Source organism: Eptatretus burgeri, chromosome 4, assembly GCF_056783735.1.
Source record: "Eptatretus burgeri isolate ZD-2024b chromosome 4, Ebu_testis_v1, whole genome shotgun sequence".
Classification (NCBI taxonomy): Eukaryota; Metazoa; Chordata; class Myxini; order Myxiniformes; family Myxinidae; genus Eptatretus; species Eptatretus burgeri.
In genome coordinates, this window is record NC_140964.1 from 74250514 (window position 1) to 74276277 (window position 25764).

General features: G+C 46.9%; 1 protein-coding gene across 3 annotated transcripts in view; it reads right to left on the minus strand.

Annotated features, from left to right (window-relative positions):
* The window catches only part of LOC147028361 (polyamine-transporter SLC45A4-like), a 103653-nt gene that overhangs the window by 25053 nt on the left and 52836 nt on the right, over window positions 1–25764 (minus strand). For all 3 annotated transcript variants that reach the window (XM_085878681.1, XM_085878683.1, XM_085878682.1), the window contains one exon: window positions 14645–15449. In XM_085878681.1, coding sequence (XP_085734807.1) covers window positions 14645–15449 — 805 coding nt within the window. The remainder of the gene's footprint in view (window positions 1–14644; window positions 15450–25764) is intronic.

The following is a 25764-nucleotide window of genomic DNA, read 5'->3' on the forward strand; positions in this document are numbered from 1 at the left end:
ACCACTGTGCCAACACCAGGCTATACATATATATATATATACATATATACATATATATATACATATACACATATATATATACATATACACATATATATATATACATATACACACATATATATATACATATACACACATATATATATACATATACATATACATATACATATACACACATATATATATACATATACATATATATATATATATATATATATATATATATATATATATATATATATATATATATATATATATATATATATATATATATATATATATATATATATATATATATATATATATATATATATATATATATATATCTATATATATATATATATATATATATATATATATATATCCTGGTGTTGGCGCAGTTGTTAGGGCAGCGGCTTGGGATCCAAAAGGTCCTGAGTTCAAACCCCGTTGGGCCACTGAATTAATACACCAGGGGGTTGACTCAGCCTGTCATCCTTCCGAGGTTAGCAAAGTGAGTACCAGTATACTGGGCCGGTGTATACCCCGGTTAAAATAGGTGTACCATATCCCTGTGCCGTAAGAGGCAACCAGGGTTGCGTCAGGAAGGGCATCGGCGTAAAACCTATGCCAAATCACTATGCGGATCATACGGATGATCCGCTGTGGCGACCCCTAACGGGAGCAGCCGAAAGAGGAAGAAGATATATATATATATATATATATATATATATATATATATATATATATATATATATATATATATATATATATATATATATATATATATATATATATATATATATATATATATATATATATATATATATATACAGTCATGCGCCACTTAACGACGGGGTTACGTTCTGAGAAACACGTCATTAAGCGACGTCGTCGTTATGCCAACATCATTTTTTTTTTCGTTTTCGAGCATCGTACTTACATAAAACTACACCCCTGGGCTATATGGTGTAGCCTATTGCTCCTCAGATACAAACCTGTACAGCATGTTACTGTACTGAATACTGTCAGCAATTGTAACACGCATCGAAGAGAGACTGAAGACGCGTTAGTTTTATCTTTGTGCTGTTCATGACGGCCATCGGTGTTGTTAGCAGTAGCTCACAATCTCCTCTCGCATCAATTATAGAAAGATGAATAAATAGCGTTTGGATTTTATAAATACGTAATCATTGCATCGATGTTATAATTTATAAATGAAGAAACGAGCTCCTGTCAATTGTGATATACATTTTCGGAACAGTGCGATTGTTTTAACAACATGAAAAGCTTCACCAAAAAGAAACTTGTCTTTTAATTTCGACTGTAACAACGATTTATTCGTGGAATTCTTCAATTCAAAGGTAATTTACTTGCTCGAAGATAAACGTGGAAACATTGGTTCAGTTTGAAAGCCGATTTCCTTGAATCCCGATTAGCACGACCCTGCTTTTTTCGCGATGACATTTTATGGTTTTCAACGATCGCATTATAACAGGGCCACATTGTCGTCTATTATCATTATGAAGTATTATGTACTGTACAGCGTACATAATTGTACATGCTATTTTTATACGACTGGCAGCGCAACGTCGGCTCCATCACTCGGCGATAGGAATTTTTCAGCTACATTTTTTTTTTTTTCAGAGCTGGCAGATCCGTCGTTGCCCGGAACGTCGTTAAGCGGCGCATGACAATATATATATATATATATATATATATATATATATATATATATATATATATATATATATATATATATATATATATATATATATATATATATATATCTGTGTCTTCCAAGTTTCACCTCGTTTCAATGTATAGCCTTTGAGATATGAGTGCCAACACATTTTGAGCAGATGGACAGACTGACAGAGACCAACGTTTGTTTTGGTGTTCTTCAGTTTTTAACGAGAACCGTTGAAATCGTCGTTGCTGAAATTTGGAACATATTACCGAGACATAAAAGGATTTACTTCTGAAATTTGCAAACAATTTCGTCCAGCAGAAGCAGAGAAACAAATTTTTAGTCCCTGTGTTAAAGTTGCAAACAGAGAAACCGCTCCATAGAAAGGGAGGGGCACTTCATGCTTCCCTTGATTTCAAATTATCCCCGCAGCACCAGCAGAACCGATCAGCAGCCTTTGCTGTTTGACAAGCACAGCATGAATTGCTTGGCCTGTGGACCACAGGTCATGGGAGCAAGATTGCATACAGAGCCCCAGAGGAGGGGAGTGGGGGAATAAGACCTTTGTTACTGGGATGACCCACTGGGGCAGGATGACCCAAAAGATGGCACACCCACAGAAATGGGTGGCTTAAGAGCGGGATGCACCACCCAAAAAGGTGATGCCTAAGTTTACCAGGGCGGTAACCGTGCGTGAGCACAGAAGTTCAGTTCCTTTCCAATGCAGTTCAATCCTGGTTGAGTTCTGCCCAGCTCAGAGATGATTTCTGTCAAGTTTCAGTGGTTGTTCTGTTCAGTGAGAGTATGGGTGCAGTTTGAGGCTGTGAGGAGAGTCGGGAGGATATCGCCTCGCATCGCCTTCACACCTCAGTTCTGCCCCTCAAGCTGCACTGCTGCCATAATCACCCTGTTCACACGGAGCCTGCACATCCACAAGCTTCGTCCCAGCCGCAAATCCTTGTTTGTCCTGTCGTTTTGAATGATTCCGTTACTTATTAGCAGCGCCACATTTGAATAAACTTTTAGGGTTTTACTTATCTCCTGTATACAAGTTTGCGTGTCTCTCATATGTGTCATCCGCCAGCCTTCCGTACTTGATTGCCCGTCGACCCTTATTTCATCAATACTAATAAATGTCAGTGTGTGTCAGCGAGAGAGAGAGTGTGTGTGTGTGTGTGTGTGTGTGTGTGTGTGTGTGTGTGTGTGTGTGTGTGTGTGTGTGTGTGTGTGTGTCAGCGTGTGTGTCAGCGTGTGTGTCAGCGTGTGTGTCAGCGTGTGTCAGCGTGTGTGTGAGCGTGTGTCAGCGTGTGTGTGAGCGTGTGTCAGCGTGTGTGTGAGCGTGTGTCAGCGTGTGTGTGTGTGTCAGCGTGTGTCTGTGCGTCCGCGTGTCTGTGTGTGCCGCAGCGTGTGTGTGTGTGCGTCCGCGTGGGTGTGTGTGCGTCAGCGTGCGTGTGTGTGCGCCAGGGTGCGTGTGTGTGTGTGTGCGTCAGCGTGCGTGTGTGTGTGTGTGCGTCAGCGTGCGTGTGTGTGTGTGTGCGTCAGCGTGTGTGTGTGTGTGTGTGCGTCAGCGTGTGTGTGTGTGTGTGTGTGTGTGTGTGTGTGTGCGTCAGCGTGTGTGCGTCAGCGTGTGTGCGTCAGCGTGTGTGCGTCAGCGTGTGTGCGTCAGCGTGTGTGCGTCAGCGTGTGTGCGTCAGCGTGTGTGCGTCAGCGTGTGTGCGTCAGCGTGTGTGCGTCAGCGTGTGTGCGTCAGCGTGTGTGCGTCAGTGTCCTCCATAACTCCAAATCCATGAAACCTTGGGGCCCCAAACTTTGCATGTACACTCAAGGGAACTCCTAGGAAGTGCAGCAATAAAAATTGAGTGTTTGGATAAATTTAAACACCCCTTTTGAAGCAATTTCACAGCTAACCGCCATGAAAGGCTTATCCTTGGTCAGCCCCAATTCGACAGGCAGCAGTCTTAATTCGGCCGATTCAAACATGCCTTGCCTTGGAAACTCAATCTACTCTCACGGTCTAATTAAAGTATATAATCAAAATGTCATATCAGAATTGAGAATCACATCTTGTGGACTAAATAGTTCAAAATCTGCAATGAAATCTGAACATTTCAACAAATTAGCGATTTTTATAACTAATTGTATTTATTTAAGCAAAGCATGAAACACTTTTTTTTCCGAATGTTTGGACAAATATATAAATTGAAGAAAAGATGAAGGAATGGTCACAAAGTGCAACTTCATTGCATGCAACGCCATGCTCTCTAACTTGTTTTTTTTACACTCCATGATGATACAGTCCACAGGCGTCCTTTTATTTGTTTTTTTGTTTTCCCTCCAGAAATTACTGCTTCAGTCACATTTGGCTCGGCGGCTGTAGGGTCTAAAAAAAAATCTACGGCCACGAGCAATTATAGGGCGGCTGCAGTATTTCCACGGTCACACAACATAGCAGTCATATATGTTTTTATTTTTTGGGTAGCTGCACGGGGTATTTAGAAATTGTGGAGACCGAAAACGTGGGGGTGCCATACGGTCTTTGATTTGATGTCGCACGGTGACCTTAGGGCGTCCCTGCGGCGGCCATAGAATTTTCAAGGCAGACGCAAGTTAGCCTCAAAGTGCCCGCAAGGCGACCGCAGGGGGGCCCAAAGGCGAACGTGGAAATAGTGCGGCCGCCGTAATTTTTGGGGGTTGGTAAAATTCATTTTTCATTCATAAGAGCCTTCGCAAAACGCACGAAAAACACAAGCCCACCGTACGCCCGACGTACGGTCGACGTGGAACACATCTACGTCATGGCTACGGCTTGTCGAATTGCTACGGCCAACCTAGAAATGAAAAAAAGTTATAACTCCGCGCTTTAATTCCACTGAGACCCTACAGCCTGTAAAAGATAGCCATACGGCGTAGGGCCACCCTGAGGCCACCTCAGAAACTCTGCGGCCACCGCACGTTTCTGTCAATTCAGGGGGGGTACGGCCACCGTATCCTAGCCGTAGAGCAAATGTGACATGCTTACATAAGGAGTTTTTTGTTTTGTTTTACTGTTTTATGCGATCTGCTTTCATCTCATGACAAAATATGTATATAAATGTACTAATAGTTGCTGCAATACATCAATACTCAACAGTTGATGAAAACGAAGAGGTACAAAGACAGCACACATGGACATGGTACAAAATGTGCGTTCCTGCATGCAAGGAGGTTGGAGGAACGTGGATGCGGGTGGGGGCATGCATTCAGGCAGGCCTTTGCCAGGTACATAGCATAGGTTTTAATTATTAAATGCTTCCACCCGGTTTTATATGGAACATGGCGATTAAAAAGAAAACGTTGCTGTTTGGGCATGTTTTATCGCCACAGTAATGCCCTGGTATGCTGCCTCCCCTCCCCTCACGCTGCCTCCGCTTATCCTCCTCTCACGCTGCCCCCAGCTCTCACACTGGGTCTTCCCCCCTCCTCTCACGCAGGGTCCTCCCCCCCTCCTCTCACGCAGGGTCCTCCCCCCCTCCTCTCACGCAGGGTCCTCCCCCCCTCCTCTCACGCAGGGTCCTCCCCCCTCCTCTCACGCAGGGTCCCCCCTCCACTCATGCAGGGTCCCCCCCTTCTCTCACGCAGGGTCCCCCCCCTTCTCTCACGCAGGGTCCCCCCCCTTCTCTCACGCAGGGTCCCCCCCTTCTCTCACGCAGGGTCCCCCCCCTTCTCTCACGCAGGGTCCTCTCCCTCTTTTGTAGGGCAGAGCCATATATTAGAAGAGTTTGGCCAACTTAACAATAGGCGCCATGTTGTGGACCAAGGGCGTGTGCGCTCAAGCTTGCATCGCAAGTGCGGACTGTATGTTTTAGGGCTTGCCCTACTGAAGTTTTGTTTCTGGATCGTCTTAATTCTTGTTTTCTCCATGAAAGATGTGAAGCCTTGTCCCATCTACATATACTGTATGTATAGATCTAAATCTTTATTAGAATTTTACCGACTTTTTCATTAGTTCACCGCAATCTGGGGCTGTTGTAATAGTGTTTTCGCCCCTCAAATCTAAATGTTTTTTTTCTGGGTCTCACTTCATTCTCGCCCCCCCCACCCCCTCACCTTACTCTCTTCTTCCTTCCCTAAATCCAAATATCTGTCTGTCTGTCTGTCTGTCTGTCTTTCTTTCTCTTCAAAACCTCAATCCACTTTCAAGTTTATTCCCTTAGAAATCTATTTTTTCATCTCTCCAAATCTCTTCTTCCCCACTCTTTCTCCGACCATTCTTCCCTCATCGATTTCATTCCTCCTCTTAAAATCATCCATCCCTTTACATACTCTTACTTCTGCATTTTGCCCTCTTCACACTTTTTTCTTTTGTACTTGTCCATCTTTTAACTCGTAATAATTATCTCTGCTACGAGGAAGCCGACAAATCTAAGTTCAGATCAACTTGACTCGTTTAATTGTACAATAAAAAAAAACAAAAAAAACTTTCAATCAAATTAACATTAAGTTTCCATCTGACGTAAAAACATCAGGTTAAAGGGAAATGGAAGGCTGCAACTTTTACCTTAAAACCCACCAAATGTAGAAGGTTTAGAAACTAGTAAGGTTTAGAAACTGAGAAATCATCATTGTTAAATTGCACAGACATCATGATAGAAAAAAAAGTCTTCCTGTCTTCATTCATGGTCCTTGAACTGCATGTTTCACTTTCAGGTCTATACTGTGTTGCTTATATTGGCATTAAGGCCTTAGTTATTTTATAACTTGGTTTACACAGTTCTTCAGCTAAAATGTAGGGTCGGTCGGTTGAAATATAAATATAATTTAAATTTTTAGAAATTATATATTTATCTTGCCAAAACGAAGTTTTTGCAAGATATGTAAGTCAGGTTGTATGTTTTTTTTTGTTGTTCTTTTTTTGTTTGTCTGTAATCACGTATCGATCACTCTGCAGAGCACAGTTATCATAGGAAATTTTTGTAACTTCGCATATCAGAGTCCTATAGAGGTCCCTTTCAGCGCATAAAATTTTAAAGGTCAAGGTCAAAGCTCAAGGTCACTTTGTCGCAAATCAGGGGAGTCGACAAAACCCTTATTTTTTGAGTAATTTTGATCGGATCGTCTTCAAACTTCATGGGAATATAGTTCATGGTCTGGCGCTCAGCTGATTAATTTTTGGTGGCAATCGGCCTTGACCTTCATGGTTTTAGCGCTGGAGGTCGAAAGTTTTTGACCCCAAGGTCAAGTTTTGAAATCTTAGATACCATATCGAGTAATACCTCAGATGAAAGCACTTGATAAGTGCTTTCCAGATCTGTCAAAAGTTTGACGCTATGACGTCTTTTGATGACGTCATGACGAAAAAACGGATTTTTCATGAAAATTATATTTCCTCAGTTCTCATCAAAATCTCTTGATATTTCATGTACAACGGTCCTGGAGAGATACCATTAACCGTACGAAAATATAAAGGTCAAGGTCAAAGGTCAAGGTCACAAAAAGGTCAACAATCAAGGTCGAAGAAACCCTTATTTTTTGAGGAACTTTAATCGAATCAATAAGTCACTCATGTTCACATTTTGGCAAGATACTGGTCACCCTGGGGGTGACATTGGTTTTTTATCTTGCCAAAACAGAGTTTTTGCAAGATATGTTAGTCAGCTTGTATGTTTTTTATTTTATTTTTTGTTTGTCTGAAATCACGTATCGATCACTCTGCAGAGCACAGTTATCATTGGAAATTTTTGTAACTTCGCATATCAGAGTCCTATAGAGGTCCCTTTCAGCGCATAACATTTTCAAGGTCAAGCTCAAAGGTCAAGGTCACTGTCGCAAATCAGGGGAGTCGACGAAACCCTTATTTTTTGAGTAATTTTGATCGGATCGTCTTCAAACTTCATGGGAATATAGTTCATGGTCTGGCGCTCAGCTGATTAAATTTTGGTGGCGATCGGCCTTGACCTTCATGGTTAGCGCTGGAGGTCGAAAGTTTTTGACCCCAAGGTCAAATTTTGAAATCTTAGGTACCATATCGTGTTATACCTCAAATTGAACACCTCAATGAGTGCTTTCTAGATATGTCAAGCTTGAGACATTATGACGTCATTTGGTGACGTTATGAGGCAAACGCATATTTTTCATGGTTACTCTGTAGAACGATTCTCATCGGAATCTCTCGTAGGCAGATATTCCTCAATGAGTCGCTGCTGGTGGATAGCAGCTCTGTTCACCTCAGTGTGACCTTAAAGAAGTCACACGTGGTCACCTTTTTGGCAAGATATGGGTCACCCTGCGGGTGACATTGGTTTTTATTTTATGATATGTTTTCAGATGTTCCATGGAAAAGACAAGGGTAGGTGGGGGGGGAGGGGGGAATAAATATAAATCCTGGACCAGGAGGATCTAAGAAGACATTGAAGATGGAAGACCATTCAAATGCAGGATGCCCATGTTCACTGTATCATCTGATGTGAAAAACAATAAAGAAGGATGAAAACTTGTTTTTACAATTTAGTCAACACGCTCAAAACGGTCAGAGACATAACCAGCTCTTACTTTTCAGCGGGAATCTGATCGTACTGTCTCCCCATCCCCATGAGCACATTAAAGGCTGATTTCTGGTCCGTTGAAGGCTGATTTCTGGTCCGTTGAAGGCTGAATATCAGCATCTCGCAGAGAAACTTTGACGAACTTGGCACCGAAATCTTTCAATACGAACAGCGGTGTACAATTTTCGACAGAAACAAAATCTTCGCCTGCTAATCATCTCTGCTGCTGCACTGAATATGCGGCCAGAATGTACAACGGCTCAACCAACAGTCACTCGATCACTTCGACAGAACTTAACAAATCAACCAGAATCGGCTTCTCACCTCATCCTCCCCCCGCCTCGCTCTCACTGCTGACCTCCTCCCCCCCGCCCCTCGCTCCCACCTGCTCCCCCGCGCCTCGCTCCCATCCCCCTGATGCATCACCTCATTTCCCACCTCCTCCAGCGCTCCCACCCTCCTCCCCCTCCTCGCTCCCACCCTCCTCCCCCTCGCCGCTCACAAGCTCCACCCCCTCCTGCCGTCCGCTTCTCCCAAAATAACCGCCTCGCTCCCACCTGGGCCAGAATCCTTCCTCCCGACCGCTACTTCTATATTCGCCTCCCACCTCCTCCGCCTCGCTCCTCCCACCTCCTTCTCCCCCCCGCCTTCGCCTCCCACCTCCTCTCCCCCCGCCTCGCTCCCACCTCCTTTATTTCCCTCCTCCTCTCGCTCCCACCTCCTCCCCCCCCCGCCCTCGCTCCCACCTCCTCCCCCACCTCGTTCTCACCCTCTCCCCCCCGCCCGCTCTCACCCTCCTCCCCGCCTCGCTCTCCCCCTCCTCCCCCCGCCTCGCTTGGCCCCACCTCTCCTCCCCCCCGCCTCGCTCTCACCCTCCCTCCCCCCGCCTCGTCTCACCTTTCCTCCCCCCCCTGCCTCTCACCTCCTCCCCCCGCCTCGCTCTCACCCTCCTCCCCTCATTACCTCTCCCACCTTCTCTCCTATTCCCCCGCCTCGCTCCTCACCTCCTCCCCCGCCTCTTCGCATTATCTCGACCTTCTCCTCCCCCCGCTTCGCTATCTCGACCTCCCCTCTTCCCTTCGCCTCGCTTCTCACCTCCTCTCATACTCTCCCCGACTCCTCCACTCTCCTCGCTCTCTCCTCCCCCGCCTCGCTCTCTCACCCTCCCTCCCCCCCCGACCTCCGCTCTCCCTCCCTCCCCCTCCGCCTCGCTCTCACCTCCTCCCCCCCCGCCTCGCTCTCCTCCTCCCCCCCGCCTCGCCACCTCCTCCCCCTCCTCGCTCACCCTCCTCCCCCCACTCATTGCTTCCGTACCTCCTTCCCCTCCCGCCTCGCTCTCACCTTCCTCCCCCTTCTACTCTCTCCGCCTCGCTCTGACCTCCTCCCCCCCCCCGCCTCGCTCCCCTCTCTCTCTCAAGCCCCACCTTCCTCCCCTACCTGCCTCTACCCTCCTTCCCGTCAAGCCCCATCTTTCCTCACCTCCTCCCCCCTCTACTCACATCTCTCACCTTCCCTCCCCCGCTCCTCATTGGCCTTCCTCCCTCCTCCCCCCCGCCCTCGCTCTCACCTCTCCTCCTCTCCGCCTCGCTTCTCACCTCCTCCCCCCGGCTCGCTCCTCACCTCCCCCCCCCCGCACTTCTCTCACTCCTCCCCATTTCCCCTCCTCGCTTTCTCACCTCCTCCCCCGCTCGCTTACACTCTCTCCTCCCCCCCTCATTCCTCGCTCTCACCCCCACCCTCCTCCCCCCGCTCGCTCTCACCTCCTCCCCCCGCCTCGCTCTCACCTTCCTCCCCCCCGCCTCGCTCGCTTCTCACCTCCTCCCCCCCGCGCCTCGCTCTCACACCTCCTCCCCCCCGCCTCGCTCTCACCTCCTCCCCCCCGCCCTCGCTCTATCTCGTCTCGCTCTTTCTCCCCCGCTCTCGCTCTCACCTCCTCCCCCCCGCCTCGCCTTCACCTTCTCCTCCCCCCGCCTCGCTCTCACCTCCTCCCCCCCGCCTCGCTCTCACCCTCCTCCCCCCGCCCCTCGCTCTCACCTCTCCCCCCCCCGCCCGTCTCACCTTGCCTTTTCCTCCTCCCCCGCCCTCACTCTCACCTTTCCTCCCCCGCCCCTAAACTCTCACCTCCTCCCCGCCTCGCTTCTCTCACCCCCTCCTTTCCCCCCGCCTCGTCTCTCACCTCCTCCCCCCCGCCTCGCTCTCCTCCCGCCCGCTTCCTTCCCCCCTTCGCTCGTCACCTTCCTCCCCCCCGTCAGCTTTCCTCACCTCCTCCCCCTCAAGCCTCGCTCTCACCTCCTCCCCCCCGCCTCGCTTCACCTTCCCTCCCTCCCCCCTTCCCCTCGCTCTAACCTCCTCCTCTCTCGCCTCGCTTCCTCACCTCCTCCCCCCGCCGCTCTCACCTCACCTCCCCCCGCCTCGTCTCACCCTCCTCCCCCCCGCTCGCTCACCTCCTCCCCCCGCGCTCGCTCTCACCTCCTCCCCCCGCCTCGCTCTCACCTCCCTCCCCCGCCTCGCCTTCTCACCCTCCTCCCCCCGCCTCGCTCTCACCTCCTCCCCCCCGCCTCGCTCTCACCTCCTCCCCGCCCGTCGCTTCCCACCTCCTCCCGCCCCATCTCACCCCTCCCCCCCCGCCTCGCTCTCACCTCCTCCCCCCGCCTCGCTTCCACCTCCTCCCCCCCGCCTCGCTCTCACCCTTCCTCCCCCTCCCCCCGCCTCGTCTCACCTCCTCCCCCCACGCCTTTACCGCTCTCCTCCTCCCCCCCCGCCTCTGGCTATTAATTTTCACCTTCTCACACCTCCTCCCCCTCCTTTCGCCTTTCAGCTTCTCACCTCCTCCCCTGCCCCCGCCTCTTTCTTACCCCCTCCTCTTTCTTCCGCTAGTTTACCTTCTTCCTCATTTCCCCCCTCCCCCTCGCTATTTTCACTCCTTCATTATTTACTCTTTCCTTCATTCGCTCTACACCCCCCTCCTCACAGTTTACTCTCGCTTCCCACAGTTCCTCCCCCCCCTCAGCTCTTTTTCACCCCCTCCCCCCCCGCCTCGGCCTTCTCCCCCCTGGCTATCTCCCCTTCCCCGCTGCTTTCACTATTTCTCTCCCTCATTATTTTACCTTTCCTCATCTGACCTTTCCTACTCACCATTCCTCCCCGCCTCGCTCTCACCTCCCCCCCCATTTCGTTTACTCTGCTTCCCGCTGCTTTCACCCCTCCCTTTCGTTTTTTACTCTTCCCCCCCCCCCGCCTCGCTTTCCACCTCCTTCCCCCCCGCTGCTTTTCACACTCTCCCTCGTCTTTACCTTCCCATTCTCGCCCTTCTTTCCCTTCGCTCTCACCTCCTCCCCCCACATTTCACACTTTCCTCCCTCGCTCGCTTCTCACGCTTCACCTCCTCCTTCCCCGCCTCGCTCTCACTCATCCCCGCCTCGCTCTCACCTCATCTCCCCCGCCTCGTTTCACCTCATCCCCCTCGTCCGCTCACCTCATCCCCCCCGCTTCGCTTCACCTCCTCCCCCCCGCCTTCGCTCTCACCTCTCCCCCTCGCCCGTCCGTTCTCTGCCTCATCCCCCCCCGCCTCGCTCTCACCTCATCCCCCTTCCGCCCTCGCTCTCACCTCATCCCCCCGCCTCGCTTCTCACCTCCTCCCCCGCCGCTCTCACCTCCTCCCCCCGCTCGCTCACCTCCTCCCCCCCGCCTCGCTCACCTCCTCCCCCCGCCTCGCTTTCACCTCCTCCCCCGCCTCGCTCTCACCTCATCCCCCCGCCGCTCCTCACCTCCTCCCCCCCGCGCTCGCTCACCTCCTCCCCCCCGCCCGCTCACCTCCTCCCCCCCGCCCTCGCTCACCTCCTCCCCCGCCCTCGCCTCACCCTCCTCCCCCCCCCCGCCTCGCTCTCACCCTCCCCCCCGCCTCGCCTCACCTCCTCCTCCCCGCCTCGCTCTCACCCTCCTCCCCCGCCCGCTCTCACCTCCTCCCCCCGCCTCGCTTCTCACCTCCTCCCCCCGCCTCGCTCTCACCTCCCTCCCCCCGCCTCGCTCTCACCTCCTCCCTTCCCCCCCCGCCTCGCTCTCCACCTCCTCCCCCCCGCCCTCGCTCTCACCTCCTCCCCCCCCGCCTCGCTCTCACCCCTCCTCCCCCCCCCCGCCTCGCTCTCACCCTCCTCCCCCCGCCTCGCTCTCACCTCCTTCCCCTCTCGCCCGCTTCACATACTTGACCTCCTCCTCCCCCGCTCGCCTCGCTCTCACCTCCTCCCCCCCCGCCCTCGCTTCTCACCTCCTCCCCCCGCCTCGCTCCTCTCATCTCCTCCCCTCGCCCTCGCTCTCACCTCCTCCCCCCGTCGCTCTCACCTCCTCCCACCCCCGCCTCGCACTCACCTCCTCCCCCCCGCACTCGCTCTCACCCTCCTCCCCCGCCTCGCTCTCACCTCCCCCCTCGCCTCGCTTCACCTTCCTTCCCACATGACCCCGCCTCGCACTCACCTCCCCCCCCGCCTCGCTCTCACCTCCTCCCCCGCCTCGCTCTCACCTCTCTCCTCCCCCCGCCCTCGCTCTCACCTCCTCCCCCCTCGCCTCGCTCACCTCCTCCCCCCCACCTCGCTCTCACCTCCTCCCCCCCCACCTCGCTCTCACCTCCTCCCCCCCCCCCACCTCGCTCTCACCTCCTCCCCCCCACCTCGCTCTCACCTCCTCCCCCCCCCCCACCTCGCTCTCACCTCCCTCCCCCCCCCACCCTCGCTCTCACCTCCCCCCCCACCTCGCTCTCACCTCCTCCCCCCCACCTCGCAAACTCTCACCTCCTCCCCCCACCTCCTCCCCCCACCTCCCCGCTCTCACCTCCTCCCCCCACCTCGCTTCTCACCTCACCCTCCCCCCCTTCGTATTCAAACCTTATTGTCAAACCCTTGATTTCTGATACCAGGATTTGTCCCCCCCCCCCCCTTCTCAAACACATTCTCATGCGCAGCTCATGAAACGAATTGAGGTGAAGGGATTTATGACAGAGCAGGTTTTTAACATTGATGAGATGAGATTATTTTGGAAGAAGATGCTGTACCTCGTACCTTGCTCTCCAAGCAAGGAAGATTTACGTCCCATGCCTCTGGGTGCGTGTACGATAATCTTCCATTATGAACCTTGCGTTGTTTCTCGTGCACCATTTTTAATGAGCCCACACATAAAGCCATGGCCAAAGTTAGTTGTAAGCCATGGACCAAAAGGCAGAGAAAGGTTATGATGTTGGGCGAAAATATCAAGTTGTTAGATCAGTTAGCTCGAGGAGAAAATGTGGAATCTGTATTGGCCATCCTTACGGGGTCAATGATTGTCAATAGAGTACAATAGGGAAGGTTCTTTCTCATTCCTAAACCTTCATTTTCCTTCAAACCTCATTCCCAAACTTTCATTTTCCAACTCCATATTCCCAAACCCTTAATTTCCAACACAGATTTGAATCCCCGTTCTCAAACACGGATTGATGACGGAGCAAGTTTTTAACACAAACAAGACAGGATTATTCTGGAAGACGATGCCATCTTGTTCGTACCTTGCTCTCTCAGCAGGGAAGATCATAGTTCACGGTAAGGTGCTTTAAGGATCGTGTTACCTTTCTCTATTGTGGGATGTGCAGGCACCTTCGCCATGAAGCTAATGCTGCTTTTCGGTTCACCGAATCACCTTCCCCGCTCACCTCCACCCTCCACCCTCCAACAGCATCATCCTGAGCTAAGTCTTGGGTTTTCAATTTAAGGCAGAGTCCAGTGCGAGTACGCAATATGTTTACCCTCACCCACCTCCAGCTCAGAGCAGTTTGTGTTAATGGACACGATGACATGACAATATCCACAAAAATTTCTCTTCTCATGTGCAAACATTAAACTTCACATCAAAATTAATCTACCATATAAAACACGTGTGTTTGTGTATTTGTTTGTGTGATGCCTGTCCCCTTTCAAAAGGACGATTCAGGAAGGGTTTTAAGGACCAATCTTTTAACACGACTGTTCACCATGGTCTATTTTATCAGGATTAAAAAAATAGACAAACAAAAAAAAACAACAAATACAAGGCGCATGGAGATGAAATTCACTGCACATGATGTGTAACGCACGCAGAGTAAAACGAGTGCTCATTTGCATACATGCGATGTCTAATAAATAAAGAAGATATCAGCACAACTGACGCAAGACCAAGACTTCAGGCTTTGGCATACTCACGAGGCTGTATCCTCGAAATGAAAGGTCCCAGAAAATAAGGGCAACATCTGTACATGTAGTGTTTTAAAATAACGCTTTTTCTTGTGACAAAACATCGTATCTTCCAGTCTCTGAATATGTTGAATAAAATATTTCCAACTCATCATTTTTTACAGGCTTTTATACCAGTCATTCATAAATAACAGGTTCAAAAATTGGTTTCACATCAACAAATTACAAAATAGTTTCAGGAGAGGAAAGCCTGTACTTACCGTGGATGGTGCATCATTCGGTGCCGTTTCTGCAATTCATTCAGATCATTGAGACTTCGTGATGATTTCATGAGTAGAAACGCAACTACGCGCCGTGATCGCCGTGAGCCTCGCCGTCTGTGCTGTCCTTGAGACCATGACCGTTGAGGTGGGCGACCTGCTGAGCCAATGACAACAGAATTTTCAACCACAAGGGAACCATTCTGCTCTGTGCATTGGCCATCTCCATTGGGTTCTCTTGTCAAGACTGAATCCACCAGGCTGCCCACACTGGTGTTGGCAAGGGCCAAATCTGCATCATGTGCAATCTGTGGAGGTAAGGGTGTCAGTGGTTCAACAAATGGCTCAACTCCACTGACACTGCAGCCATCGATAGAGTGCATATCAGGTGAGGGAGCAGTGCCCAGTACTGGGTCGCTTTTACTCCGTTGCAACACAGTGGACATGAAATCATCATTTTCCACTTGACAGTCATTGTACATCAAAGGCAGACACGGTAAAGGAACAACACTGGAGGAATTTCCAGAATCACGGAGGACTGCAGACTGAAGCAGCAGAGACTTGGGTGAGGGTTCCATGTCTGTGGTGTTAGGTTGGGCTAGCGCTGCAAGAGAGTTTCGATCGTCACCGCCGCCTGCGCCGCTTGGTTCCTCAGGGATGCTGATCAGGTGCAGAATAAGAGATGTGATGAAAACGACAGAGGTAAAGAGGAAAAGCACCTGTTCTTGTGAGCCCAAGGCAGCACCAAGTGCTGTGGGGCGCCAGTCGATGCCACCCACAACATAGCCGAGCGTCGCCCCAACACCTATGGTGGGCCAATGGTGCAAAAGAATAACTCAAAAAAGTTATCAAGCAAAGAATGGAGGCAAAATAAGATTGGAAATATCTGAGTGAGTGAGAAACATAATGTTTGATGCATGGTCCAGGTATTGATGAAGCAAAGCAACTTATACATACTTTTAAGTTTAAAATAAAAAATAAAAAAACTTAATGATGTTCATTCAGAGCACTTTGCTGCAGCCAAAGATTTGAGCTACATCCCTTTCAGTAAATTCCACAATAACCCAAAATTCTCTTTCAAAAAAACACAAATAAACAAACAAAAAAAGCTAACACCTACTTTGTCTAATGCCTGTGCTCCGCTAACAGGTTTGCTCCAGTTTGTGCTGTGCCCAGTTCTAGGCCTCAATAATAGGTAGCAACAGGTTAAGTCTATCAATTAGCAATTCCAAACTCCCAATGCTGACACCATCTTGCTGTCTGAGTGGGCAATTATCAAACAGCTAAACTCAGGGTTGAAGCGAAATATCAATAAAAACTTCAATTTCGCAAATGCTTTCATTTCAAAATTCACCAAAAATCTAATTGTAAAGCTCATTAAATATGCACGTACCAATGTCGTTTTCAGGAAAATATGTTGAGTAAAGACATTTCAAGAACCATTAACGTTTGTGGATGGATATTTTACAACAGCTTTTTGTTTGGCAAAAGGAAAGCTTTCAGGAAAAAAAAAATATATATATATATATATATATATATATATATATATATATATATATATATATATATATATATATATATATATCTTCTTCTTCTTCTTCTTTCGGCTGCTCCCGTTAGGGGTCGCCACAGCGGATCATCCATATGATCCGCATAGTGATTTGGCACACGTTTTACACCGGATGCCCTTCCTGACGCAACCCTGGTCGCCTCTTACGACACAGGGATCTGGTACACCTATTTTAACCGGGGTATACACCGGCCCAGTATACTGGTACTCATTTCGCCGACCTCGGAAGGATGACAGGCTGAGTCAACCCCCTGGTGTTATACGACTTGGTATATATATATATATATATATATATATATACATATATATATACATATATACATATATATATACATATATACATATATATATATATATATATATATATATATATATATATATATATATATATATATATATATATATATATATATATATATATATATATATATATATATATACACACACACACACACACATACATATATTCAGTGGCCCAACGGGGCTTGAACTCAGGACTTTTTGGGTCCCAAGCCGCTGCCCTAACCACTGAGCCAACACCAGGCTATATATATATATATATATATATATATATATTTTTTTTTTTTTTTTAACTAAATAAATAAATACTTAGCTCAAAAACAAAATGTCGATTTTAAACCCTGAAACTGAATGTATTTTCTATCCAGGTGCCCATATAGATATTCAAATGTTTGCAAAATCCTGAAATGTTTGCAGAGATCAAAGAAAACTCAGTGGAAAAAAAAAAAAGAGCATGCCGATCAGCATCTTCTCTGTCCCAGGATGTATATCCACAGTTGGACGTGTTGGTCAAAAATGGCAACAGATAGAATGCTAAGCCACATTTTACACATAGAAGGCACACAAATTCTTGGTTAATGCTCATACTGCCATGTTCATCAATTTTTAGTGCAGTCAGACAAGATGGTGAGGAGGCAGAGGACTCACCTTTGAACTGTATAATCTGGGTTTGATTTCAACCAGAATATAAACCGTTTTTAAAAAAAAAATATTCCATCGGGAAAACCGGGAAGGGTCTTCGGTGATCTGGTCGATAGATAAGGGTCATGTTTCTTGTGACTAAATTATATTGCCTTGTAAGCTTTTTTCCCCATCACTTAAGAAATAAGAATCTGTTAGATCAGCATGCTTGGAACTGTCAACAGCACCACTACAGAAGAGAAACACAACATTCCATCAGATACACCTGTAAAACAAATCCAAATCCAAATAGAGTTATGAAGTTGCAACTGCACAAATGGATGCAAAAAACAATCGTTGCAAGTGTTGCAAAAATGGACGAGCTTGTTCGGATGTGTGTGGCTGTGGTGACAGCTGCTAAAATGCTGAAAATAAAGAACCAGCTGAAACAGACCTTTTTGTTTTGACAGACTGTCCTGTTTTGACATTTATTGTAAGTACCTTGAATAATTTCATTGCTGTTAACTTTTTCGTTCCAATTTGACAAATGCTTTTTGTTACGGAAAAAAATGAGTTCCCAATAAATGGGGGTCCCAACTGCATGGTTTCTTGGAGTCGAAGGGTAAAAGTGTCACGAACCTTTTGTTATAGACCTTATAGAAAGGAACGTTTTGGACTCTGTCTGATGTGTCTTGGACGTTCAGTCATAAAATTATGGTCTAAAGTTAGATTTCACATTTTGCCTGTCCTTGACCTCGACCTCTGTTCACCATATTACTACACAATGTCAGGACTATCTCCAAGTTTCAACACCTGAAGTTTCATGATAATTTGGCTGTTGGTTGCCAAGATTTTTGCATTTGATCTAGTGGTTAACAATAGAGTGTAAATTGTATGTTAGAATATAGTGCCATCTTTATTGACCATTTCTTATCAGGCAATGCCCTTCTTATTTGGCAACAAGATGAATTAACCTTTACAAGTACCACAGATGTCGATCAAAGGAAAAAATGATTTAGGCACAACTTTTAAAGTGCTTGTATAAATGCGACCAGACTTCGAGTCTTCGCAAGACTTCGCAAGACAGACTTGTCAAGTCTGTCTCTTGAGTTTGCTCCTCTCCACCTCGTCCCTCACTTCAAATGGCACCACAGCAGGCTTCGCTCATGACAAGGCTGAATGCCTCAATTCTGTGTCTGCATCAAAATAGTGTCCCCCAACCCCACCCTATCTCTATACCCACCCTTCCCAATATGTGTGGTTCTCTGAATTTTCAGGTCTTTTGCACCTGACAATGTGGAGATGTTTCTCGCAGCCCGAGACTCTGATTTGGTAACTGCACCAGACAGCATCAGTTCATGAATCCTATAACCCTGCTCTTGCACTTAATCAATCTGCCCTTGAATTTACCAACAGTTCCATTTGATCTGATTCTTGGCTCCTCCCCTGCCCAGGGCTCATAAAAAGAGCAAACTCAGCTCAGTTTAGACAGAGATCGTGAAACTTGCCAGATGCCGGACACACCAGGAGCCAGGACTCACCAGACAAGAAAATGTGGCAGACGGTGGAGCAGGGCAAGGGTCGGAACTGAGCAAGTGGCGGCGTGAGTCAGTGTGGTCAAGTGCTGAATCACAAATTACTACTACGAGCCAGGGCTCCTCTCATTCTATCAACACTGCTTGGCTCATCTCGCAGCAACATGGACATGTACAAATTCTCACACTATTACGATAGGGTCTTTCTCTTACGTATCTTTCTCCACCATCCATCTCTCCTCCACTGTGGATGCACAATAGCAATCAGCACAAGCAAGCCTGACCAAGGCTGTTCTTTTGAGAGCTAACCCAGAGCGAAACCACTGTTCTCTTCAGAGTGAACCATACTGACTCGCACCTCACATATTCCTCTTACACCACGCTGCACCCCACATACTCCCACACCAGACACCCTCAGCGTTTCTCCTTTAAAGATGCGGCCGTGAATAAGGAATAAAGACACACATATATATATATATATATAAATATATACATACATACATACATATATATATATATATATATATATATATATATATATATATATATATATATATATATATATACATACATACATACATACATATATATATATATATACATACATATATATATATATACATACATACATATATATATATATAAATATATACATACATACATACATATATATATATATATATATATATATATATATATATATATATATATATATATATATATATATTGTTATGGTTTCCACCCGTTCGGCGTGCGAGCGACCGCTTTTAACTAATCGCGGCCACGTGGCCACGGCCCACCGGACGGGCAATCCCAGTCGCAGCTTTCGGATCAACGCCGAAATCCAGCTACGGGTATGTTTTTAACCACACCGTAAATCAGCCAACTCTTCTGTCCGCACGCGACAGGGTCCGATTGCCGAATTGTCGATTTACCTAAGTATGCGCGCAGACAGAAATGCCGGGGATTTACACCTCAACGGGACTTGCTTGGAAACGAGCCGCTTAAGCAGCTCGCTCCGTTTGCGATTTGCCGAGCGGTGTATTATCGCGAGGCCCCGTTGGACCCGATTATCTTATCGGCTATGAACAGCCAGCTAATATTCCGAACATAATAATATCAGACAAGAAAGGATGCAATGAACAGGTGAACATTCAAACAAGGACATTTATTTCTACACAGGCACGTATGCAATGGGGGTAAGGGACAAAACACAAGTAAACAAAGACCTACAGCCGTTTCTCATTATTATCTACACAATCACTTAACCACAATTCTACTTAGCGGACACGGCGCCACAACTTTCATACAAAGAAAACTCCAGGAAAGGAAAGGGCAGAACAGGACCCATAGGCCTTTAATGTTCACGGAGCTGTGGAGACCGCAAGAGCTCCGAGAGGCCGTGCTGGTTACCTGCCACTCTCGTGGTGACTCGTTGAGCAACCCTCGATGTTTCGCCGTAAGCACAGCAGCTCGGTTGGTCCAGGCCCCGCCGTGCGGCCTGGTCTATCGGGCCTATCTGACGACGCCTCAGAGGAACGAACGGGCCTTGCTCTTTTACGAGTTGATGCTCTTTTAAAAGCCCGCCCGCTCCTCAGCGTTGCTTGGACCGTCTCGGGGCCGGTTGGCGACCTCTCTCCGGCCGTCACCACTGACCCACAGTTCGGCACGGTACTGCAGGCTTGGCTGCGCTCCAACGACCCCGACTGCCCTCCACTGGACTCGAACCTTGACAGACTGCTCACAGACTCCTGGCGAACTCCAGGCAAAACACTCTCTACTCTCCAACTCGGCGGTTCAGCCCGCCTTTATGGGGTCCGGGGGGGGTGAGTTTGATCCCCCACCTTTGACCTTTCACCCCCCGCTGGCTCCGCCCCTTTTCGTATTTTGATCCGATCTCGTCGCGAAATGCGGAGAAAGCGGACGTGGCAGAGATCATCGGCCGTGGAAAGCGGACGTGGCAGAAATCATCAGCTCCCGCCCCAAGGGAGTCCCCAAGTCGGTCGGCGGAGATGCCGCTCGCCGTTGCTGGCAAAAAGATGGCAGCATTTGTGGAGATGAAGGTGAGGCGATGTTGTTCGTTTGTGGAGATTTTGTTGAAGAGATGGTGAGATGTCGTGGTTGGCGCTGTGGTGGGGATGGTGTGGTTGTTGAAATGTGGTTGTGGTTGTTGAGATGTGGTTGTGGTTGTCGAGATGCGGTTGTTCCAAAATAAAGATAGCAAAAGAATAATACTACCTCAAAGATCACAGCCCGGTTGCACGAATAATTTCCTTTAGACATCGGTGGGGAAATCAAATCTGAACACACACTTATCGACATAACCAATCTCTGGGAAGCCTGAATGGTGTTGTGTGAATTTCCACAACCGTAACAATGTGTGTGTGGGTGTGTGTGTGTGTGTGTGTGTGTGTGTGTGTGTGTGTGTGTGTGTGTGTGTGTGTGTGTGTGTGTGTGTGTGTGTGTGTGTGTGTGTGTGTGTGTGTGTGTGTGTGTGTGTGTGTGTGTGTGCAGTATCTCACAAAAGTGAGTACACCCCTCACAAATATGTAAATAATTCAGTGTAACATTTTAAGCAGCTTTGCTGGAAGCAAAACCTTAGAGTTGATGACAGAGTCGACACTCTGCAATATGTATGCAGGCACAAAACTTCAGAGTGAACCATACTGACTCGCACCTCACATATTCCTCTTACATCACGCTGCACCCCACATACTCCCACACCATCAACACCCTCAGCATTTCTCCTTTAAAGATGCGGCCGTGCATAAGGATAAAGACACACATATACATATGGGCATAAAAACAATGTGGCATATTACGAATATTCCTGAAAGAGGAGGCAACAAAAGTGAGTACACCCCTGCTATTGTCTGCACAAGAAGGAAGTCAAGCATGGTAAAACAGCTTCCATTTTTATGATTTTCTGCATATTAAGTCAAAGAGTGTTAAAGGTACAAATATGCACCAAACAATACACACAATGTCCATAGAGCTGCAACCTCCCTGGAATGTTAAAAGTGAAGAAATGTACTCAATGCAGTAATTGTCTATCTGCTTGCTGAAGAAATAATTGCATGGGAAATACTGTACCAATCGCCATTGAGAAAGCAGCATCGCTCCTCATGGAAAAGAGCTCTCGAAAGATGTCAAAGATCGAATCGTTGCCCCACATAAAGATGGCCAAGGATACAAGAAGTTCAGTGCTTCTTTGAAAGTAAGCCCCAACACCGTGGCCAAGGTCATCCAAAGGTTCTCCAACAAGCGTACAACAATAAGTTGCAGTCGCCAGGGCAGACCAGCAAAGATGACTGCACGTACTGCTCGCCAAGTTCAGAATCTAGTCCTCCAAAACAGACGACAAAGTGCCGCCAAGATTGCTGAAGAGATTTCTACAGCTTCTGGCCAGTCTGTTAGTGAGCAAACCATACGTCGCACACTCCATCGTATCGGGTTGCATGGGCGTCGTCTAAGGCGTAAGCCTCTCCTGAAGCAGAGCCACAAGAAAGCCGGCAAACAGTTTGCTGAAGCACATCAATCCAAGCCCCTGGCAACATGTCCTATGGTCTGATGAAACGAAGATCAATTTGTTTGGATCTGATGGAGTGCAGCATGTCTGGCGGTGACTTGGGGAACAGTACCAAGACAAATGCGTTATCCTGACTGTCAAGCATGGTGGTGGAGGTGGTGGTGGTGGTGTCATGGTTTGGGGATGCACGAGTGCTGCCGGTACTGGAGAGCTGAAGTCCATCAAGGGAAGCATGGATTCTACGATGTACTGCGACATCCTGAAGGAGAAGATGTTACCCTCCCTGCGAAAACTTGGTAGAGGAGCTGTATTTCAGCACGATAATGATCTGAAGCATCGTTCCAAGCAGACAACGGCCTTTCTGAAGAAGTCCAAGGTCAATGTGTTGGAGTGGCCAAGCATGTCACCTGATCTAAACCCAATAGAACACCTATGTGGCATCCTAAATGTAAGGTTGAGGGACGAAAGGTATCCAACATCACGCAATTTCGAGAAGTCATTGCAGAGGAGTGGAACAGGATCCCAGCAAAGACATGTGGAACACTGGCCAACTCCATACTGAGTAGAATAGCTGCTGTGCTCAAAAACAATGGTGGACATACAAAATACTGAAAAACAATAACGCTTCAATGTGAGAAAGTACAGAGGGTGTCCTCACTTTTGTTGCCCCCCCCCCCTTTCACAGATATGCCCAGTATGCCACATTGTTTCCACAGAATACATGTTTTGGGCCTGTACACAGGGCTAGATTTTCCAATAGGCAATATAGGCCATTGGCCTAGGGCCCACCAGTCACTGGGAGCCCACTGGGGATTTGTAGGTTCTCTGATCGGCCAAGGAGTAGGCGAGTAGGCCCTATAGTAAAATGAATAAAATAAAATAAGGTAACGAAAAATATAACAGTACATTTTTAAATGCCCGTTTCCCACCATCTATCTGTAGATTATATACATTACGTGTTGTATTTAGTGGACTTCATTGTTATATTACGTGTTTTGTGTTCTTATTTTGTGATATTGGTATCTCTTATACAAGACTTGAACTAATTTATTATTACTTTATGCTTACAGATTTATTCTTGGAATCTTGGGGATTCTCATGAGATAGATTAATTATGTCGTCCCAGAAGAAATATATGAGTGGCTCACAAAAGAGAAAGTTAAAAGAAACCAAAGCTGCACAACTCCAATCACTTCCAAAGCTGACAACCTTTTTAAAACCAAAACCAATAGAAGATTCAGAGCCTAGTACCAGTGACGGTAAACTCCCAGGCGATGACCACGACGAAGCAAGGTCAGCTGAGTCACAGTCACAGATATCGAGTGAATCAGCAATGGAAGTAGAAGTACCACCTGTGATTGAAGCTTCATCCGATTCATCTCAGTTGACCGATAAGAAACATTCTGTGGAACAAGATGTTAGTGCTGATTTGTGTGTATCGAGTGATCCAGCTGACTGGCAGATAATTGATGATAAATTGATTGAATATTTAGTAAATCATCCTCTTGATCAAAACTGTGAACAAGGTGACGTCTCAAAATACGCAAGAAGTGTGGGTGAGGGTGAAAAGGAAAGAGTTTGATACGTGCCCATATCCTTGTATACACGTAAAATGGCAAATGATGAAAAGTTAAAAGGGAATGGCTGGTGTATTCTCCAAAAACTGGCGATGTATTTTGTGTTCCATAAAAGCTGTTCAGCAAGCAAGTCTCATTGTTTACAAGTGGGTTTCATGACTGGAAAAACTGTCAGCATAGAGTTGCTGACCATGAAAGTAGTAAAGAGGATAAAAACTCAGTAACTGCTTGGGGTGTAATAAGGGGGTGTAAGGGCAGTTGCAGCAAGTCGAATTGATTCCACTTTGGCTTTGCAAGTAGAAGTAGAGAGAAAATATTGGAGAGAAGTTCTGTTGTGCATAGTTGAAACACTAAAATTTTTGACATCAAGAGGTCTTCCTCTCAGAGGTAGTGATGAAAGAATTGGCTCCAGCAACAATGGTAATTACCTTGGAGTACTAGACCTCTTCGCAAAATTTGACCCTCTTCTTGCACAGCATCTGGGTAAGTATGGTGCTGTAGGTAGTGGAAAGACTTCATATCTCTCAAAAACGATTTCTGATGACATGATCAATCTGATGGCTGAAGAAATTCACTCAGTTATCATAAGTGAAGTGAAACAAGCCAAATATTATTCAGTTAGTGTTGATTCCACACTGTATGTTAGTCATACTGACCAACTTACATTCATCGTTTGTTATGTAAAACCTGACGGTAAACCTATTGAGCGATTTCTGAAGTTCATTGACATACATGACCATGGTGCAGAGAGCATAGCCTCAACTGTTGTACAATTAATCGAAGATGTTGATCTTGATTTGCGTGACATGAGGGGCCAGAGTTATGACAATGCTGCCAATATGTCTGGCATTTACACTGGTCTCCAAGCCAGAATAAAGGCTATGAATCCCCTGGCATATTATGTCCTTTGTGCAGGTCACTCCTTGAACCTTGTAGGAACATCAGCTGCCAGCAGTTGCCTTGCGTCTGTTTCATATTTCAGTTTTTTACAAGCCTTATATAACTTATTTTCAGCCTCCACATATAGATGGGATCACTTGAAAGCCAAGCAAATCTTGGAGTTTTTGTAACATGTTATTGAATATTTAGAAGTATTATATATATATATATATATATATATATATATATATATATATATATATATATATATATATATATATATATATATATACACATATAATGTGTGTATGTATATGTATACTCTCAAGTCCCGAATAAGCGTGGGGGTTTGAATAAGCGTGTAGGGTGGAGCATTTTCCAAATTTTCACAAGAGTAGAGGGCGGAATAAGTGTGTAGGGTGGAAAATCCAAAAAAGTCTAATTAGCGTGCAGGTCCGAATAAGAGGGCAGGGTGGAAAAACCATAAATGTGACAAATATAGAACATGGATTTTACCATGCATGCAGGTAAAATACCATCATACACGCCAGATGTTCTTCAAGAATTCTATGATCCCTGTGGTTCTTTTGTCGCGTGAGAGGCTGAAATATTTATTTGGCTTTTTAAGGTTTACACGGTATTCTCTCATCCAGTAAAGAATCTAATTGTTGGAAAAAGTTAGTAATTGTTGTGGCTTTTCAGGTTGCGCATTCAGCCACTCCTCATACAGTTCCTGGCACTTTGCTTTGAAGACAGACCTTGGAAGCCTGCCTTTCAGACTTCCTCGGACATCGATGAACCACTCGAATGCAGCCTGAAGGACCTCTGGGGCTTTCTGCTTCCTACCAGCACCAGGGGCTCTAAACGACTTCTTGGATAATGCAACCTCGGTTTCGCTCTTTCCAAACTGATGATAGGCACGACCGGCAACTTGACAAGCCGCTCTAAATCGAGGATCTGATGATGGCGTCTTTGTCAACGATGGAAAATTTTCAGACAGCTCTGGAAATGAACCCTTCCTTTGGGAGAGGCCATACATATTTCTTCTTCTTTTTATCATACATCAACTTTCCTGCTGCGTACTCACGGTCGAAGTCTGCTTTGAATTT